The 18,560-nt window shown below is 40.9% G+C and overlaps 1 protein-coding gene across 4 annotated transcripts in view; it reads right to left on the minus strand.

Annotated features, from left to right (window-relative positions):
* FNDC3B (fibronectin type III domain containing 3B) overlaps positions 1–18,560 on the minus strand; it is a 396,089-nt gene that overhangs the window by 111,405 nt on the left and 266,124 nt on the right. For all 4 annotated transcript variants that reach the window (XM_089508835.1, XM_089508837.1, XM_089508834.1 and 1 more), the window contains 3 exons: positions 17,127–17,185; positions 6,822–6,979; positions 5,247–5,306 (listed from right to left, as the gene is read on the minus strand). In XM_089508835.1, the coding sequence (XP_089364961.1) occupies positions 5,247–5,306; positions 6,822–6,979; positions 17,127–17,185 (277 nt within the window). The remainder of the gene's footprint in view (positions 1–5,246; positions 5,307–6,821; positions 6,980–17,126; positions 17,186–18,560) is intronic.

Genomic DNA, 18,560 nt, shown 5'->3' on the forward strand with positions numbered 1-18,560 from the left:
CCATATGAACTGGCCAAGTTTCTGGCCACACAATTACAAACCTATATAAGGCAGACTCCCCCCCCCCCCTACTACATCAAGGACTCAGCTCATTTCATAGGAAAAATCAAGAACCTGGAACTAAAACCTGGAAACATTTTAATCAGCTTTGATGTGGTCTCCCTGTTCACCAAAGTACCCATTATGGACACCATGACACTCATCCAACAGATTTTTCCAGAAGACATCACAGCCCTCTTCAAACATTGCCTCACCATAAGCTATTTCCAGTGGGACAATGGATTCTATGAACAGAGAGATGGAGTAGCAATGGGAAGCCCTCTAAGCCTGGTGATAGCAAACTTTTACATGGAACACTTTGAAATGCAAGCCCTGGAAACAGCACTGAAAAAGCCCACAACTTGGTTCCAATACCTGGATGACACTTTCATCATCTGGAGCCATGGAGAAGAAGACCTGGCTGTATTCCTGAACCATATGAACAACATCCAGCCCAACATCCAATTCACAATGGAAAAAGAAAAGGAAGGAACACTGTCATTTTTGGATGTCCAAGTCATCCACAAACCGAACCAACGTTTGGGTCACACAGTATACCGAAAACCCACATAGACCGATACCTGCACAAGAACTCCAACCATCACCCAGGACAAAAAAGAAGCACAATCAAAACACTAGTAGACTGAGCAAAATGCATCTGCGAACCCCACTTCTTGGAAGATGAACTGAAGCACTTGGACCGGGCTCTACAGGCCAATGGTTATTCCAGCTCAGGCATCAGAGGGGCTGCCAGGCCCAGAAAAACCCAGAGAAGTGAAGACAAGCAGCCACCCAAAGGGAAGGTATTTTTACCATACATCAAAGGAATCACAGACAGAATAGGCAAAGTGGTGAGGAAGCACAACCTGCTAATGAGAGACACTGCAGACTGGGCTAGCCAGAAAAATCAGCAGTAGCAGAACATGCCACAAACCATCCTGGGCATAAAATACTGTTTGAAAACACTGAAGTTCTGGACCATGCCAACCACTGCCATGTCAGGATGCACAGGGAAGCCGTTGAAATCCACAAACACCTGGACAATTTCAACCGGAAAGAAGAAACCCTTAAAGTGAACAAAATTTGGCTACCAGTCCTGAGGAACAGCAAAATAAGGACTCAACAAATGCAAATGGGAAACCATTCAGAGTCAGGGGCTTTCCCGGCAGATAATGATCACCAATTAGCAGACATTAATCCTCTCTTGCATTAGCCTCCTAGCCTGAGGCCAGCCATCAGCACAGAACAATACACATGCAAATCACTCCTGCATTCCCAGGCTCATACAGTATATATACACCCAACTTTTTCCAGGCAAAGCATTCTCTGAAGATGCCGGCCACAAATGCTGGCGAAACGTCAGGAAGAAACTTTTCTAGAACATGGCCACATAGCCCAAAAAACCCAGAAAAAACTATGGATGCCGGCCATGAAAGCCTTCGACTTTGCATGCACCATTGTTTTCCCCCTGGAAGCCGCATATGGCATGGCCGAGTACACTGTGGGCACACTGTAATGTTGATCTACTTTACAGAATTGTTGTAGAGATTACTGAGAATGCATATAAACTGTATCATGCACTCTAAAGTGTTATACATATGGTAAGTACTAGTGTTTTCACACTAGCTGTTGTTCAGGCTCAATCTATATGTGTAGACAGATTGGTTTTTCATAAAAGAAGTCCTAATTGCCCTGAATTCTCATAGAATAGAATCATAGAATCATAGAGTTGGAAGAGACCGCAAGGGCCATCCAGTCCAACCCCCTGCCATGCAGGAAATCCAGATCAAAGCATCCCCGACAGATGGCCATCCAGCCTCCGTTTGAAGACCTCCAAGGAGGGAGACTCCACTACACTCCGAGGAAGTGTGTTGTTCCAAGTAGCTGAATAAAACATTAATACATCTATAATGTTCTTTGGACTAAAGTAATAGAGCAGAGTGATTTTTAAAAAGGATACAGGCGAATATTTCTTTATTACCACATATAGAGAGGAGTGGGAGTGTGTGTATGTTCAACCTATCAATGAAAGTTTGTTCACCTTGGAAAGGAGGAAAGACACCTACATCCAGAAAGAAGTTATTCATGCAAGATGTTGAAAATCTTAGCATGTTAATTTCAGACATGAGAACAGGGGGTGGGGGAGAGATACACACAGGTAAGAACATTTTATCCCTGTAAAAATGTAAAGTACTGGAAACACTATGATGATTGAAAAGACCTAGACCTATAATGACCTATAATTACATTATGATTTTTATTTTGTTGCTTTGATTAATCCAGACTGTATCTCCTTCAACCTCACCAACTGCTAAAATAGTTTTGAGTTATAATTACTTACACTTTGTATGGCCAGATTCTGCATGCAACTCAGAATTAGCTGGCTACTTTCCCTGCTTTAAACTTGTTGTTAATAGTCTCTGTATTATATCTACTGGACACCTTTGTTAAGGATATGTCTGAATATGGAATAGAAGAACATATAGGGCAAGACAGGAAGCTGTATCTACATTTCTTCAAAACATAAGGGGTTTTTCAGAAACAATCTTCTGCTAAACCGGGGATAGTCAGATATGGTCCTGTGGCTGAATGTGGTCCCCACAGATGTTTTCATGGCCCTAAACTCATTATCACCCATTTCCTGGCTTCCAAGATTTACTTTTAAATAGGTTGCAACTTTCTCCTTCATGCAGTTTTTTCAGATTAAAAAACAACAATAACATATCTGACCACTTCCATTTTGTTTCCATTCTCATTTATTTGGAATTCTTGGTAGTCCATGCAGCCTCCAGATGGTCCCAAGGGCAGAAAAGTGACCTCTGGACTATGACTTTATAAACAACACAGACTAATTTAAATATTAACGAAGGAGTCTGTATGGCCAGTAGTATCCACAAGCTGCAATGTGGAAGACCACATCCATCCATCATTTCCACACTGAGGTGGTATTGTGAGCTTTGCTCAAAAGCTAACATGGAGATGCAAGTTTTAGATGAGCTACAGCTCAGTGGTAGTGTGCATGTTTTATGAACACAAGGTACTCAGCATCTGCATGGCAAACTGTAAAAATGTCTGTTTGAAATTCTAGAAAGCAACTGCCATTTGGTGTTGACAATAATGGATTAGATGGACCAGTATAATGCTGTCTCCTATGTTTTGAATTAATTGCTTTTGTAATTAATTGTTTTAAGAAGGCTGTGTAAGGGAAAATGGCATGTTCCATAATGGAGTATGAGTACCAGCCACCTTTTTCTATGTACCTAGCTGAATTTAAACCCCATGTCTGTATTTTAGTATACAGTCTCAGAACAAGTTGCTCCTGCTGCTTCTGCTGATGGTGCTGCTGCTGCTTTTTGAATGGTATCATTGTTGTGTGCCTTCAAGTTTTTTTTTCCCCTTATGATGAACCTATTACAGGATTTTCTTGGCAAGATTTGTTCAGAAGGGTTTGTCTTGGCCTTTCCCTGAGGCTAGAGAATGTGGTTTGCCCAAGGTCACCCAGTGGATTCCCATGGCCAAGCAGGGATTTGAGCACTGGTCTCCAGAGTCATAGTCCAATGCACAAAGCACTATACCATGCTGGCTCTCATTGTTTTAATGGTGCTTCTTTAAAAAGGAAAGAAAGATACAGCTTCACTTATCTTTATAAAAATGGACTTGCTCACTCACAGCAGTATGAAAAATGGTTAAAGTACTTCCACAACAGATAAAAAGCTGAAGTTGACAATACATACTTTAATATTATTGTGTGAATGGAGGTTTAACAAAACATAGCAGTACAGAGTGTGGAAAGTAGATAACACTCCTACAGTACTGATATGATGGAGTTTGACAATGTGGGAATCTCCAAATCACATTCAAACAAGAATACTTGAAGTAAACACCAGGAATTTAAGTCTGAAAATGGACTAAACCACATGGACAGCCAGTTTGGTGTAGTGGTTTGAGTGTTGGACTATGACTCTGGTTAACAGAGTTCAAATCCCTGCTTGGGCATGAAAGCCCACTAGGTGATCTTGGGTAAGTCACATTCTCTCAGACTGAGGAAGGCACAGGCAAAACCCCTCTGAACAAAACTTGCCAAGAAAACCTCATGATAGCATCGCCTTAGGGTCACCATAAGTTAGAAACAACTTGAAGGCACCCAATAACAACAAAGTATATGCACAATTCCTGCTCTTCCACATGTTTTGCAATCCCATCAACTGCAAGATTGGTGGGGTTGTGGATGACAGGCTGATATGTATTTATTAAAAAAATTATAGAATACAAGCTGCATTCATTCACAGGTCTTTACAGTACATAACAGACCTAAATAAGTTATTGTCATACAGCATACACACAAAATCAGATGTGTCAGTAAAGCTGTGGATGAACTCTGACAACCAACATATTCAGTCGCATAAGCCTTAGTAATATTTAGAAAAGACCCACTCAGATCATTTGCCCTTTCCTCCCCTGAAAAGCAGATGTAGGACCAATTTGTTTTTTCAACTGAAGAAAAAGTTATGTTCTGAATATAAATACCATGTTTCGCTGTTCTGTCTTAATGTTCAATGAAATTAGCAAACTAAGAAATTTACAACCAATTGCTTTTTAGGAGGGTGGGGTGGTGGTTGTAAATATTTTACTAAAACTGAAGCAGCATTTATTTATAAGCTGAAACCATTGTATTCTTATCATTCAAAAACAACAACACCTTTTCTTTCACTTGAGAAATGATTATACCATCAGGGATTTCAGAAAAAAATATTTTAAAAACCTACAATGTATTGAACACCATAGCAGGTTAGAAGATTTGTGAGCCATGGAAAATAAACTGTGCATGTTGTTTATCCTTGACTTATATGGTCAGAGAAACAGAAAACCTCATATGTTTTAGTTTATCTACTTTACAGTGAAAGTCCAAAATACAGTGCCTGTCATTCACATGTAACATTGACAATCTCTAACAAATTTGGAAAATATCTGAAAAAACAGTGATACATTGGTGAACCCTGACAGGTGGATGCAGTTGTCAGCATTCATTTGGATATGTCCAAAAAGTAAGACAATCTATATCTGTTTTTTCAGCCATGCACAAAATCCATCTGGCTTGTTAATATTCACATAGAAATGTCAGTATTCATCAGGTTTTTGACATCGGCAGTACTATTTGTAACTGAATAAATTAGAGGTGTAAACATTTCTCAACCGCTATAGCTCACCTGACATGATATTCTGTTGCTGGCCTAAGGTCTTTCAGTTTATATTCCAATTCTTCTCCACTAGGAAAAAATACACTTTTTAAGAAACAAATGAACAGTATTACATTAATTACATACTCTACACATGCTACACTGTATGTTCAAGTCCCTAAAAACCTTAAAAACCTTTATTCTCATAAAGACTGAGAATAATTTTAAGACCTGAAAAATTAAAAAATAAATTAATTAAAAGTTGGGAGGTTAATTCCAAGATTGGACAGGGTATGAATGCAAGGTTAGGTGTTGTTCCCATATTGTGGTACATAGTAAATATTTTTTTAAAAATACTGGACCAACTTCTCATACACTTCAAACCCATTTATTATTGTTGTTGTCGTCAAATCATTTCTGATTTACAGCTATCTGAAGGATTTTTTTTTGTAATATAATACCACATTTATTTTCTAGTACATTAACATTCTATTGTTATTTTTGTGTACCTTCAAGTAATCTCTGACTTATGGCGACCCTAAAGTGAACCTATCATGAGGTTTTCTTGGCAGGATTTGTTCAGAAGAGGGGTACCATTGCCATCTCCTGAGGCTGAGAGCATGTGACTTCACAAGGTCACCCAGAGGGCTTTATGGCTGAGCTTGTAATCAAACCCTGGTCTCCAGACTCATAGTCTAATTCTCAAACCACTATGTCATACTGGCATATAAGTCTGAAAAATAGCTTTCTTCCATGTGGGTTTCTGATGGGCATTCTGGCATTTTTGTGATTCTTATTTTTTAAAATTTCTTTTTAACTTTGGTTTTAATTGTTTGTTCCTCTTGTACATTCCTTTGACATTGCAAATTGAAGGCAATACAAAAATGCTTATAATTGATCAAAATAAAGTAAAAGTGAAATATTTGGGGACAGCATGGGGGGGGGGGGCGGCAATCAATGGTGTCTCTGGAGCCACACAACAGTGATGTGGCTGCTGAGACAGTATTGGTTTGCACAAAAAAAGCTCAATGTGTGGTTACACTGAATGTAGTTTAGGCAACAAAAGTCAATTCCATGTTAAAGTAGTTGTATGAACAAAAGCTTTCCCTATATCACCCATGATGGATAAGACACAGCAGCATTTCTCTTATTAGGAACAGAAACACTAGTGCATAAAGAGAATGTCTCTAGTTCCATGAACAATACTGCTTCTCATTAAGAACAGGTGATATCTGAGTTATGGAAAAGCAGTTGTGACATCCAAATTGAGGACATGTTATCAAATGCAAAAGGCAATGTCATAAATTTCTTTACTAAAGGGCCTCTCATCTAGAGGAAATGTGTGGACAGCACAGTAGTCAAGCTGGCATGCTCCCAATATTCCACTCTGGCAGTCATTGGAATATGTGTATAAATACTTAGCAGGCAACTTTTCCAGCTGTTGAATATGGGGAGAGGAAGGAAAGGGATGGGAAAATGGTGACAGATGTGAAACTGGGAGGAACATTGTGCTCGACTCTGGAAAAAATAATAATGCAGTCATCTCTATCTACTCCTCCACCTCTAGGCTTTTTAAAATGTGTAAAATCATATGCACATATCTACCTGTAAATCATTTTGTACTTTCCATCCCTCCCTTTTTCTGATAAGGCAACTTCGTAAGTACAGGCATAAGGCAAACCATTGCTGTGTCTATCTCCACTTAAAAGGCCATTTGGAGGTGACCAGGTGAGCAAAACCGTTCTTGCTTGAATATTTGAAACCTTAAGAGAAAAACAACAACCATTAATGTTAAACTGAAATTGAAGTTCTAATGCATTGGATTCATACATGTACACACAGCATTCTATATGACTGTAATGAAGAAAAAATGTAGAAACTTGAATTCACCGATTTATTCTATTAAGTTAAAGAAATGTGTGGAAGGCAAGTTCCCCCTCTCCTCCTCTGAATAGATTTCTGTCCCCAGAAATTCCTCTCTGAAGGGCCAGTCTCCCTTCCCTGCAAATAAAATAAAATAAAATAAAATAAAATAAAATAAAATAAAATAAAATAAAATATGGGGGGTGAGGTGGGGGAGGAATTGTATCTAACCTGAGGAAAGAAACATTTCTCTTGAGACATCCCTTAGGTTAACTCATATTAAGATTCAAGGCACTCCATTTAAACATAAAAATCTGAAAAGTGGAAAAAAGAAATCTCAAAGGGACCCTTAAATTAGGATGGATAACAGTTGAGGACTGGGGGTTCTATTGTTCCCCTAGTAGATCTTGGACAGCCACCTCCGGGGAGGGGGGAATGGACCCAAATGCTTCCCAATGTTACTTAAGGGCACGAGAGAATATTTCACCAAATTATCTTGGCCAACCCTCCCCCTATATCTTTTGTACCTACAATACTCCAGAGGAGCAAAGGATGTGGCAAAAACTGTAATCCTAAGGGTTGAGAAGGACATAGGGGGCAAAAATGGGAGGGGTTGAGGACCCTAAGGCGGGTTACAGACCGCTGAAAAGCGGTGGTCTGCTGCCGCTGCTGGTTGCAGCGTCCAGGAACTGCAGCAGCCAAAATCACGCTCCTTCCTGCGCCACGGAAGAGAAGCCGCAAGTGCCGAAGCGCGCACTCATGGCATCATTTCTGGGGCGCGACTGCGTCCGCTACGTCAACATGGCGGCGGCCGTGTGGAACGGCCACCGCCATTTCATAAGGACTCAGTCTGTACTAGGGTTAGGGGCGTTTGGAAGAGACGCCCCTTTCTAACCCTAGTATGGACTGAGTCCATGCTAGGGTGCCCGTTTGTAATGGGCCTAAGGTTCATAAAACAGCTTTGGGGACTCATGGAGTCTGCAGACTACACTGCACCCATCCTTGCCTTAAATGGTTCCCAGTACTAGCAGAACAGTCCCAGCAGAGACTGTTGAGCAGAGTGGTACACTCTCAAATAATACCCCCTTTTGTTTTTTGGAAGCTCAAACTGGCTCTCAGTTGTGATGTGCCAAACCTCCCTCTCTACCACAACCTACAAGAGGATCCTGGGCTCCATCTGGTTCAGTAGATTTTCCAAATATAATTCAAGCCTGTTGCAGTCTAGCAGATTTATGCTCTGATCTGAGAACAGCACACAAGTTAAATACAGATGGCCTTAACAACACCCACAGATAGCATTGCTGTGGCTGGCATTATTTATTTTACACACATCTAAGTTCTAATGCAATTATTTGCAGGGAAGTCTTTTTTCCCCTTTGACGTTAGTATTAACATTTTTTTCTGTAGAACTATGAGGATAGCATAGTTATCTGTGTCTGATGATATAGATTGTCATGGCCAGCCAAGAGCAGGTCTCGGAGGATGAGGATGGGGTAACTACAGTGCAAGAGGTAACTGAGGCTACACCAGGTGTTAATCCTGCTCCAGTGCAAGAGGTAATTGAGGCTACACCAGGTGTTAATCCTGCTCTGCCAGAAGCCAGCCCTGATCTCCCAGCCCCAGAGGAGGAGGCTCAGCCAGGTCCTAGTGCTGGTGGGATTCCTCTGGTGGTACAGTAGCCTAGTGGTGACTCTGGGGAGGAACCAGGCTTGGAAGTTCCCTCCTTTAGGCAGCGCAGGGCTGAAATTGCTGGCAGGTGCAGGTCCAGGAGGACTGCTGAGAGACAATTGGCAAACAAGCCTCAGCTGGCACCGAGGAGGGAATCTCCTACTTAACCACCTGTGAGATGCTAACTCGGTGCCCGAGTTTATTGCATGATCCTTTGGTGTGATTGCCGCCTGCACTGTCTCCCTGTATCTTGACTCTTGACTTCGGAACGGACTGGACTATTACTACCCCCTGGCTGACCTGACCATGGACTGGACTGACTATCGTGATCCCTGTTATCCTGACTTCGGCTTTGGATTTTGGTTTGCTCTTTCTCTCACTCCCTGCAAGGTTTGTGGACTATTTCCAGCTGCATAGCTAATTACCTTGTTGAGCCATCCTTATTGGTGTATGTTTGTGTGTGCTGGCTGCAGTCCAGGACATAGATTCAAGCCCATATAAGTGTAAAAGCATTCGTCCCTTTCATCCCACAAGACTCTTGATTTTGCTACAAAACACTAAACAGTAATCCCTATTGGGAAAAACATCTCTCTTCTATGTTCTGAGGCCTATGATATAGCACTGCTATCACTATACCAGAAGGCTGAATTTGACGTTTTAGGAGCTTCTAGCTTCACAAGCTTCCACTCTGTGTACTCAAAACCCTCTGATGTAATGAGGCATAGGAGTGGAGAAACTGATCTCAGCTGAGTTCCTCAATGCATGTGGAGAGAAGCCTAGCTGCATCAATTTCTTCTTGTCTGTGACTGGAAAATGTCTTTGTTCCACTATGTAGTACTTCCATGGAAAGAAAGTGGTTTTAAAAATTATCTTGCCCTTCGCCCAACATAAATCCAATCTCCAGACACTATTGTTTGTGGGGGAGAGAAGAGAGAGGACAACCAGTACAGATAGTAGGACTGCCAAAATCATGTTTGGTTTTGGCCCTAACATAACATGCACATGTGTTTTATGCCAGGCTGAAATTCTGAAATCTTTCACTGAGCCAACTGTTTTACCATAAAAATTATTAACTATAAGTGCAATGAATCACATCTTGTACCAAAACATCTGTAGCATGAACACTGTTCACAAATAACTTTTGGAATTATTCAGATTCAGCTCTTTTAAAAACACTTATAGGCCTTGTAGGTGAAATTTATCTGTTGGAGGAAGATTTCATGTAGCATTAACGTTTTTCTGAGCTTATGTAAAAGAGTAATTGCTTCGAACACCTGGACTGATTAAAACTGGCATCAAATTAAGCCAGACGTCTGCAGCAAAAGCTCAACGTCTCAAATCAGACTGTGCAATTAAAATGTCTCAGGTATCCTAATGGGATGGAATTGTAGCCAAGTATAAAGATACTTACAGCGAATAAACTGACCAATATTTTATATCAATTAGGACTTTTATATATAAAAAAACTTAGGACCAAACATGAAGACAAAACACACCCAAAATGGATTTCAGAGAGTAAGTTCTAAATCAGCAGAATTAACTAAAAAAACAGATTCCCCCACCAACAATTCTTTTATTACGGACACATGGTTGCATAACTGTTTTGCATAAAATCAGACAGGGACTTGGAACTTAATGTACCATATCCAGCCAATGTTCTATTGGAATGGTTTCTTTCCTTTATGATCACTAGCAAGGACACACGTACCCTTGCAGAACATATGGCTAAACACAAAAACAAAACATTTTATCCTTTTATGAACTTTAATAATCTGTAGAATCCAGAGAATAAAATTAACAGTGTTTCTTATGGACTGCTTAGAAGATCTTCAAAAATAGGAATAAGAATAACAATGCTATATATGAAAGAGACAGTTGTTTATATCACTCACTCTGTTCGGGTGCTAAAACTCTCTTTCCTGACTGAAGAAGAGAGACTGACAGACCATGACTTTCTATCCAGGAGCAAGAGGCTAATGTGCATGTGGAAGTCACTTAGTGACCAAGCCTTGTGTTTCAAACTCTGTTTCAACAGTTAACTCCAAGTGGCTCCAGATCTGAAGAAGCTCCATTAGAGATCCAATGGTTGGTCTCCTTTCATCACAGGCTTACATACTGGCAGTGGCTGAATCTGGGAAGCTGTCCACTACGTTAAATTTCAAATAGTTCTCTAGAGCATCTAAGAATACTACAGGGATTACATGACATTAACAAGCCATAGGGCATCATGTGCTTACATGCAGAGGAAAGCAGGTCATTTGAATTGGACAAGAAGACACCAAGGATTCATAACAAACCACAAGTTTCCATTTGGTCTGCACAATCTGTTTACAATATTTTCTTAATTTGTGTATCATACAATAGGATTTTTTCCTGAAGAGAAATTCCATTGGTAAAATGAATAAAATCCATACTGTTGTATAACTTGGATACATTTCTATATAGTTTTCATCCTAATTAAAGAAGTACAAGCTCAGGAAAGTTTCCATGCCCCTGACATTTCTTTAAATTCAGAGCAGCAGTTGAATAACTTGTGGCCCTTCAGATATTCCTGGAACCATACTGATGTAATTGTGCAGTGTGAAAAGACAGAGCTCATCAAATGGTAAAAGGAAAGAGCTCAGGAAAAAGTTTCAGACCACACAAGTAAAATGACCTAACTATGCAGTCAACCCTTTTTTCCTCCTGTCCTGCAATTTCCCTTCAACTGATAAAGGACAATGTCTTTCCCTCTGTGTGAGGGGGATTGACTGGCTTTTTCAAGCAGTTGTGTGTGTTTTTTAAAAGTTGAATTGATATCCCATCTTTCTCCCAAGATGCAATGGTCACATATAATGCAAGCCTTCTCAGTATTAATTGACATTCACATACACATTTCAATGGCTTCAAGAGTCACTGATGCTGGTGGCAGAGAGGAAAACCTTAACTATAACATCTTCAAATTATATCATTACTGTAATTTTTAGTATGAAAATTATGAAATGGCTGCTCCAGGATGCCAGCAAACCTCTTCCTCACTTTGCCAGGGACCAGCATGATACTTGTGCCCACTGGCTGAAAAACTTTCCTGGAAACTTGCTACAGGCTGGCAGCTGTGTGGACATGCTGCTTACTACCTGCTGCTACTGTGTGGACATGCTGCTTGCTACCTGCATGCTCCATCTCACCTGGTGGACTGCTAGCCTCAGACTACTTCCTGCCAGGACCAGGACCCTGGTACCCAGTCAGGCACACATGTTCCCCTTGCAAAGGGGATAAAGGCTGGGTGTCTGCTGGGACTGAGGAGAGCCAGCACAAAGTGGGGGAAGAGGAGAGAAAAACAGGCCACCCCACCACCCCAGGGAAGAGATGTGTAGGTGCCTCCTGCTGCTGCGTGGACTTGCTGCTTGCTACCTGCATGCTCCATCTCACCTGGTGGACTGCTGACCTTAGACTACTTCCTGCCAGGACCAGGTCCCAAGTACCCAGCCAGAAACACCCGTTTCCCTTGCAAAGGGGATAACGGCTGGGTGCCTGGTGGGCCCACCACACCAAAGGGGGCGGCCCTTTGGGGGAGCCATTTTGGGGGGAACAAGGACAAGGGCCAGTTTATTTGGCTGGTAGGGGAGGGTATATTTTAATATATTTTAATGTAATTAATTTAACTGTATTTTGATTAATTTAACTGTATTTAATTAAGGTAAGGGGGTGAGTTTTTAGTTTTGTATTTCTTATGTAACTGTTTATGCATTTTTGTAAACCGCCTTGATTTGTTGGAAAGGCAGTATATAAATAAATTTATTATATTTATTATTATTATTGTTATTGTTATTATTTACAGATGTACAAAATGACACCAGTCCAGAGCTGGCCACTGCCTTAAAATATATATATACGAATGTGCTTCTCTAATGTATTAGAAATCATGGGTGGGTAACTTCGTTAGCCAGCCCTGGAGACCAATTTTCCGAGACCGACTTTCCCTTCTTGTGGCCCTCCAGGGGCTGCATGAGCTACTAAAATGCTCCCCTGCCAAAATGAAGACAAAACACTAAAAATAAATGAAATGGGGTGGGAAACCCATTTCAAGTTTTAAAAAAGAAGTACTTTTGTATGAGTTCCCCAGCTCTGTCTCATATAAATGCAGGCAGTACAAAGTGGGATTACAAGGGAGGGGACCTTCTTGGCTATGGCATCCTGATTGTGGAATGCCCTCCCACTGGAGGTCCAACTGGAGATACCATTGGTTTCTTTCCAGCCAAGTAAAAACATGGCTTTCCATTAAAGACTTTGAGGCCTAATTTATAAGGCAAAGATGCTAGGAAAGGTGGAAGGAAGTAGAAAGAAAGACCAGACTCAGTCAGAGAGGCCATGAGCCTAAGCCTGAAGAACCTGAGCAAAGCAGCAGAGATGTCTCATTCACAGAATCACCATGAGTCAAGGGCGACTTGAAGGCAGTTAACAATAACAACAGATTCTAAAGGGGCTTTATCTTTTGTTATTTATGGTTTTAATCTGGAAGAGTTTTAAACTGTTTAAGAATACAGACATACGCGCATACTTTTATGTCAAACAGGGCAGCGGGAAGAACTCCTGGAGAACAGGAGAAATCACAGCAGACTGGAAGAGGGCAAAAGTTGTCTCCATCTTCAAAAAGGGGGAAAAAGAGGATCCCAACAATTATTGTCCAGTTAGTCTGACATCAATACCAGGAAAGTTTCTAGAGCAGATGATTAAACAGAGAGTCTGTGAACATTTAGAAGGGAATGCCATGATCACAAAAAAGTCAACACAGGTTTCTGAAAAACAAGTCATGCCTGACTAATCTTATCTCTTTTTTTGATAAAATTACCAGCTTGGTAGATGAAGGGAATAATGTCAATATTGCATATCATGATTTTACTAAGGGCTTTGACAAGTTCCCCCTTGACATTCTTGCAAATAAGCTAGTAAAATGTGAGTTAGACAATGCAACTGTTAAATGGATTTGTAATTGGTTGATCGGCTGAACCAAAAGGGTGCTCAATAACGGCTCCTCTTCATCCTGGAGAGAAGTGACAAGTGGGTTCTGTCCTGTACCCAGTGCTATTCAACATCTTTATCAGTGACTTAGATGAAAGAATAGGGGGCATGCTTATCAGTTTTGCAGATGACACCAAATTAGGAGGAATAGCTAATACCCAAGAGGACAGGCTTAAAATTCAAAATGACCTTAATAGATTAGAAACCTGGGCCAGACACTTAGGGCCTGCCTTATATTGATGTTTCTGTCTCATATTTTTCATCAACTAATTGTTTTCTTCTTTCATTTGTAACATTACTATTAACTGAAAATGCCACTAATTAAAAACAGCAGCAGAAGCAACAAAGTCAACACTAAATTTGAAGAAAAGGCACTAACAATTATGCTGTGGCTATGGCTCTCTTGTTCAAGTTCTTTACATTGAATCCTGGATGGCAATATAAAGTTACTACTGGTGGGAATTCTGAGTTGGCATATATGATGAAGTCACAAGTAAATTATGCAGACTATTTCCAACACATGCCATTGGAACCTTCAGGGACCAGACTGTCTTGTTGCATAATCTCTGAATACCATACATGTAAAAGGAAAAGCTAGAAATAATGTGTGAAGAATGCTGTTGAGTGCATTTTATATGTTTATGGGGATTATTTCTGCACATCCGCATGCTTTTAAAAAGCTAAATGACTAATGGCTTGATTGCATGAGCTGCAACAACTCTGACAGGGCCTTGCTAGGCCAGGGCAGTAGGTGACTCTAATGCAGTGATTTCCAAACTTTGGTCCTCCAAATGTTTTGGACTTTAGCTCCCAGAACTGCTGACAATTGCTCAAGCTAGTTTGGGCTTCTGGATGTTGAAGTCCAAAACACCTGGAGGAACAAAGTTTGGGAACCACTGCTCTAATGGATGCCTGAGACTTTTTAGCTATTTTTCTGGATTCTGTGCTTAGACATGATAAAATTAATGGTAGTTCAAATGTACAAAAATACTACAGCCTGGAAATGTGACCTTTCTGAAGAAACAGCTCCCAGGATCTCTCAACCAGCATGGCCCATACCCATGCTGTGTTGAGAGACACTGAGACTTAATGTTCAAGAAAGTACGTTTTCCAAACTTTGAAAAATATTTATTTAAAAGTGTTCTTAAATACACAAATTAAAGCAAAATAGAAATAGAAGATGATTATAAAATCAATAATAATGGTGCAGGCTACAAATTTAATGAAACCTTTGTTCCTTTGTTTTAGGAACCTGGAGTTTTAGTACAGTCTTATGTTATTAAAGCTGGTGGTTCATGCTGAAATGTTTTGCATTAATACACACACACACACACACAAACACACGATATGTAATTGATGGTCTTCAGTACTATTTTCTCCCCAGGTTACTATAGACAGAGTGTATTAGTCTGCTTCTTGAAGCAGAAGCAAAAGGAGTGATGGTTCCTCTCTATTTACTGCCATCAATGCCCTTTTAGAACTTGTTCCAAAGTACTAGAAAACCCTTCAGAGCAGGTCTTTGGCACCACAGAGGGTGTTGTGGAAGAAAAGAAAGTTCTGATGCCACCACAAACATCACTTTGCATCTACCTCCTGCATATGCTGAAAGCCGCATATATTGTGCTCGCGTATGACATGGGTGTACTGTATATTTCACATTAATTGCCGTGGCAACATCTTGTTGAATTCTGGGGTTCATAGTTTATTGAGACCTGAGAGCTCTCTGGCTGAAAATTCTAGATGCCCTTCACTAAACTGCAAATCACATGATACCATAGGATGTTGCCATGACAATTAAAAAGAAATATAGGAGGGTTACAGATCGCCCGTTTGGGGTGGTGTGCACCCGCCCCTTTCCCCGCTGTATCGTGGCCTCAGTGGTTAGAACGGCAGCCGCTGAGGCCCCGATCTGCCGCTTTCCGGGCCGTGGGGAAGCGGCAAAAGGCCCCTTCCCTGCTGCCTGGAAAGGGGTGTCCTTGGGGCTTCAAGCCCCAAGGACACCCCGCGGCAGCGGGGAGGAAGAGAAAGGGGCCGCTTGGCACCTTTCTCCTTCGCGTCGCTGGTGCAGCCATCTGAAGGCTGCGCCCAGCGACGCAAAGCCAAGAAGGAGCTCCGAAACGGAGCTCCTTCTTGCACTGCGTAAAGGGCACTCTAAGCGCCCTCGCACGGCGCAACGATGTCACGTCCGCGCTGCCTCATTTGGAGGTGGCGCGGTCGTGACATCATAATGGCAGCGGCCATGTGGAACGGCCGCTGCCATTTTGTGCGCGCTCCACGCGTGTGCAGGTTGGGAGCGTCCGGAAAGGACACCCCTTTCTAACCCTAGCACGCACAGAGCGCGCACTTTAAGGCCCATCTGTAACAGGCCATAGTGTTATAACAGAGTAGTTTAATAAGGGGCTCAATCATCATTGCCTTATCCTGTGTGCTCCCACATCACAATCTCCTGTCTGAACTGATAGGAGGTTGTGACAGATGCTGGACTGAGAAAAAGTTTTAGAACACAGTAGTTACTGCTCTGCTGATTAAGCAAGAGAGAAAAATCAAAGCTCTCCAGTATTTTTAGAATTGTGGTTGGCTCAGACACTTCACACTGCCAGCCAATATGGATAACATGTAGTCTATCTTCAGTTTATCACGCATGTGCACGCATACACACACACACGCGCGCACACACACAATGCACATTGTGTGTATGTGAGTGCCTTGTTGTGCATTTGTTAATCTGTTGTTCTTCTCTGCCTCTATTCATGAGGAGAGTTGACTAAAATAAATATTATTGTTGTTCTTGATGTTATTATTCAAGGTGCCAGTCAACTTATGGCAACCCCATCAAATTCATAGGGTTTTCTTAGGCAAGGGATATTCAGAGGTGGATTTTCCAGTTCCTCTGAAATGCAGGTTGAATATCCCTTATCCAGATTTCTGAAATAAAAAATATTTCAAAATTGTGCACATGGGTGGCTAAGATAGTGACACCATTGTTTTTTGATGGTTTTATGTACATAAACATTATTTCATGCACAAAATTATTTAAAATATTGTGTGTAAAATTAACTTCAGGCTATCTGTATAAGGTGTATATGAAACATAAAGGAATTTCATGTTTAGACTTGAGCGTCATTTCCAAGATATCTCATTAGGTATATGCAAATATTCCAAATTTAGAAAAACTCCAAAATACACAACACTTTTGGTCCCAAGCATTTCAGATAGGGGAACTCAACCTGTATAGCCTACAGCACCTGGTATTCACTGGCAGCCTCCCATCCATGTACTAACCAGGCCTGACCTGTTTAGCTTCCAAGATCAGACAGGATCTGGTGCCTTTAAGGTATTTAGGCTTTTGTATTTTAAAAATGTCTGTTAATCACATACCTGTGGTTTCTCAATTCCAGAAAGAACATCTTGAACCCTTTTTGTTTCTGTGTCACATTCTGTGTAAAAGGGGAAAAAGGGAGGGAGGAGAGAGGAAAAATAAGTCATAGTAATTTTCAGTTTCAAAGAGTACCAAATGAGTTCTAGATGCATTATAGAATACTTTAAAATAACAGGGAAATGGTATATGTGTTACTTTTTCAGTTCTTAACTATGAATGAAGGTATTCAAGGTGGACTGCAGTCCTCTGCACTGCAGTGCAGATATAAATACATCTACCATGCTGGACTTAGCCTGTTTTATGCTGAACACAGCCATGGGTCAAGATGAAGCAGGGTTTCCTGTGAACCAGGTTTTGTAACCAATCTTAACCAACATGAAGTTTAAGAGCAAATCACATGAGCATTAACTGAGATTCAGAGATGTGCCAATGGAAGTCTTAACAACCACTGAGCACTAAGGGGAAAATGTGGAAGGAATCTATACTAGACAGAGTATAGAAATGTGATCCATCTTTTGTTCCTTTAAACACTAATGAGGAGTATTCACACATACATTGGCTGAGTAGATGGCATCTCTGAAGGTCAACTAGTATTCTGTTTAAATTATTCTCAAAGCCATAGCTCTTACTGAGGTAATAAAGTTGTGTCTGTAACAGACATCTAGCGGGGGTTCACAAGACCCTGGCAGAAACCTCTGCCCAAAAAACTTATAAATCCCAGAAGATGGAAAACTAACATTATCAGGGACAAGATTACTCTTTGAATTGCTTGTTCTCTATGTGCAGGAAATACCTGTCTTCATTGAAAACGTCATGTCAACCTGTTTAAATCACAGGTTCACAGGGTATCAAGGCTTAAGGTCTCCTTAAGGAGATGCAAGTAGCTATTAAGGAAAGAAGACAAGCTTTATACTGCCCTAAGATGAACCCACACATTTTCCTTTCCTGACTGGAAATACATGCAGAGGTCAAAGCCAAAAGACACATACAATAAAAAATAACAACAATTAAAATAGATCCTAATTGGTGTCTGAAGGTAGATCTTGAGCCTGACTCGGCAAGATCTTTTTAAAAGTAGGTTGGAAAGATCATGGGACCACCTCTTTAAAGGAACTATGCCAAGAGACTAGACGAGATAAACATCACTGTAACTGTACTTGCAAAACAATAGTTCCAGGCTTTCAGCCAAAGCACTTGTTAGGGTCAGATTCATGGGTGAAAAGGGAATGCATTTGGGTTACATATCTAAAAAATGCTTCAATCCATTATTTCCCAAATGTATTGCAGCTTAGACACCAGTTAGTTTTTGCTTTTAAACCAGAAGAACAAAATCACTCTTGAACAGCGCTTGGAGAAGTTATCCTTTTTTGAACTACAACTCCCTGGGTCCTTCACCCAGTGTGGCTATGAACATACTGGCCAGGGGGTTCTGG

This window comes from Sceloporus occidentalis, unplaced genomic scaffold (assembly GCF_023333645.1).
Source record: "Sceloporus occidentalis isolate IW3139 unplaced genomic scaffold, rSceOcc1.0.p SCAF_2, whole genome shotgun sequence".
NCBI classification, from domain to species: domain Eukaryota; kingdom Metazoa; phylum Chordata; class Lepidosauria; order Squamata; family Phrynosomatidae; genus Sceloporus; species Sceloporus occidentalis.